At 35.0% G+C, this 2,500-nt stretch overlaps 1 protein-coding gene across 1 annotated transcript in view; it reads right to left on the bottom strand.

Annotated features, from left to right (window-relative positions):
- LOC137637125 (uncharacterized) overlaps nucleotides 1-2,500 on the bottom strand; it is a 6,828-nt gene that overhangs the window by 1,211 nt on the left and 3,117 nt on the right. The window contains exons 2-4 of the mRNA XM_068369407.1: nucleotides 2,352-2,500; nucleotides 1,710-1,852; nucleotides 616-775 (exon numbers count right to left, since the gene is read on the bottom strand). The exon at nucleotides 2,352-2,500 is cut by the window's right edge and continues 2,269 nt beyond it. Of these exons, the coding sequence (XP_068225508.1) occupies nucleotides 616-775; nucleotides 1,710-1,852; nucleotides 2,352-2,500 (452 nt within the window). The remainder of the gene's footprint in view (nucleotides 1-615; nucleotides 776-1,709; nucleotides 1,853-2,351) is intronic.

Below are 2,500 nucleotides of genomic sequence, written 5' to 3'. Positions count from 1 at the left end.
ATTGGGATGAAATGGAAGGAAATGAAAAGAAGAAGGAAGGAAATGATGTCACCCACATTTATTCATTATTTTATGCTTTTATTTTTATCTTGTTTTATTCAGATGAACATTCAGACACACACACGCACACACACACACGCACAGACCCACGCAAGTGGACCAACACAGCATTGCAATTGTTTATATGTACTTATATTTCATGACCCAAAATATCATGTAAATTGTGAATAAAAGTAAATACTCGAATTAATAACAGTTTTTATTACAATTTTCATTATTGAAGTTAATTTATATATTTATGATCAGTTTACTTAATGCTCAAAGAAAATAGACCTATGTTCTTTCCAAAAATAGATATGGATATATGTAGGCCTATTTTAACAATTGAAAAAGTGTAGAAATAAATAAAAATCTTTTCCATTTCTATAATTATCTTTTTTTTCTATTATATTTCTCATTATTGCGTTTACTTTATGTTCTAAGAAAATAGGCCTATGTCCAGTCCAAAATAGATATGGATGTATATAGGCCTATTGAGAGTACCCTTTCACACACATACACACACACACACACACACACACACTCTCTCTCTCTTAAGGAATGATGTCTCCTCACCTCCTTGCATCCTGTGGTTGCAATGTCCGAAGGATGTCCCCAACCTTCTCGATGTCTTCTTCCTTGACGTCCCTGACACTGACAAAGACATCTGGATCCTTCTCCAAGAAAGGGATGGGGCGACTGACGCTGCTGACGTCGTTGACACTGAAGCGAATAACTGAAAGAGAAAGAAGAAGAAGAAGAAGAAGAAGAAGAAAAACGTTGAGAAAAATGATAATAAAAAACTGAACATTTTCTCTGTGTTTCTTTCTTAAGATTCTAAAGGAAAAGATCAAATGGGAATAATAATAACAACGAATTTAGAGGCAAAAGAACTAAACACAGTAGAGCAATATGTCTGCCATTGTCTCTTTGAGGTTGCGTTAGTGTGTGTGTGTTTGCGTGTGCGTGTGTGTGCGTTTGCGTGTGCGTGCGGGAGTTAATGTGTGTGTGTGCGTGTGTGTGTGTGCAAGTGAGCATTGTAGAGCTTGCATAAGGTATGGCATCAGTCTCCTCATGAAACCCTCACATTATGCACTGTCTAAATCACATCAGCCAATAAAAACTCAGTTTCATTCTATTGTCAAAATATAATTGGCTAAGAGAAACCTTTTCACATTCCTTTTGCTGATTGGTTCTCCCGTTCGGATAACTCCGCCCACATCCTTGTAGAGAACCAATCAGCGAAGGAAGGAGGCGGAGTCAGGAGGAGCCGCGTTTGACTATGACTGGTGCCGATATTTGTTTCCTATTCATTACAATCACGATCACTATTATTCCTTTCCATCACTATTAACTAAATCAACGCCATTAAAATGAGACATTTCCTTTTAATATATGGAAGGAAAGAAATTAAAACTTAACATTGAAAGCTTTTATATGAAATTAAAATCAGATTAAAACAATATTTTCCTTTTTGCGAAAAAAACCACCTGATTTAGACCTCTGAATATAATGTTCTACATCTATAGAGTAATAATGATGATGATAATGATGTTAACAATGATATTGATAATGATAACAACGATATTAACAATGAATGACAGGATGAGGGAAAGGAGGCGAGTTATTATAATGTCACTCAGAGGAAAAAAAACAAAGAAAATTCTTACCTAAAAATTCAATCTCTTTTGTCTTTTCCAAAGATCGACAGAAGGCGTCGAGACTGGGTTGGTCTGGAAGCATCACACCAAGGTCCCTAATATTTGCAGGGATTTGGAACGTTGGGTCCCAGATGCCTTTGTATTCCTTACAACTGTTCCAAAGAGAAGAAAAGAAAAGAAAGAAATAGTTATTGGATTTGATTGGGAATTTTATTATCAAGTTGATGATGATGATGATGATGACGACGAAAACGGAAAGTAAAGAAAGAATAATTTTGTAAAATATGGAAATTGATATTAACGAAAAATGAGAAATTAAAATCGGGACTTTTTGATGTTTAGCCGACTTATTATGAGTCTACTTGTGACAATGATGATAATGATGATACTGACAATATAAAATATATTGTTTACAAGACTCAAGATGATTGTTATACTAAAGTTATGAGTTCTCTCTCTCTCTCTCTCTCTCTCTCTCTCTCTCTCTCTCTCTCTCTCTCTCTCTCTCTCTCTTTATTAGTATGCCTATATATGTGTGCATGTGCATATGTTTGTATATATGATCATGTACCAGTGTATTGTCATAAAGATATTTTATTATTATATGTATCTTGCAATATTAAAAATAACTGTGAAGTAATAATAACTTACTCATTTGTGAGTAGATTCTTGATTGACTCTCTCTCTTCTACGGTCGGCTCTGAATCTCCGTCGATATGTTTCAATAGACGTATGTCTGATGGGTTGATATGATGCCGGTAGAGTTGCCTTTGCAGTTCAACTAACCCATCAGTGTCATT

The sequence above is a fragment of the Palaemon carinicauda genome, unplaced genomic scaffold, assembly GCF_036898095.1.
Source record: "Palaemon carinicauda isolate YSFRI2023 unplaced genomic scaffold, ASM3689809v2 scaffold543, whole genome shotgun sequence".
In the NCBI taxonomy this organism is placed as follows: domain Eukaryota; kingdom Metazoa; phylum Arthropoda; class Malacostraca; order Decapoda; family Palaemonidae; genus Palaemon; species Palaemon carinicauda.
The sequence above is the reverse complement of the archived record's forward strand: the minus strand, read 5'-3'. Positions and strand labels throughout refer to the sequence as shown.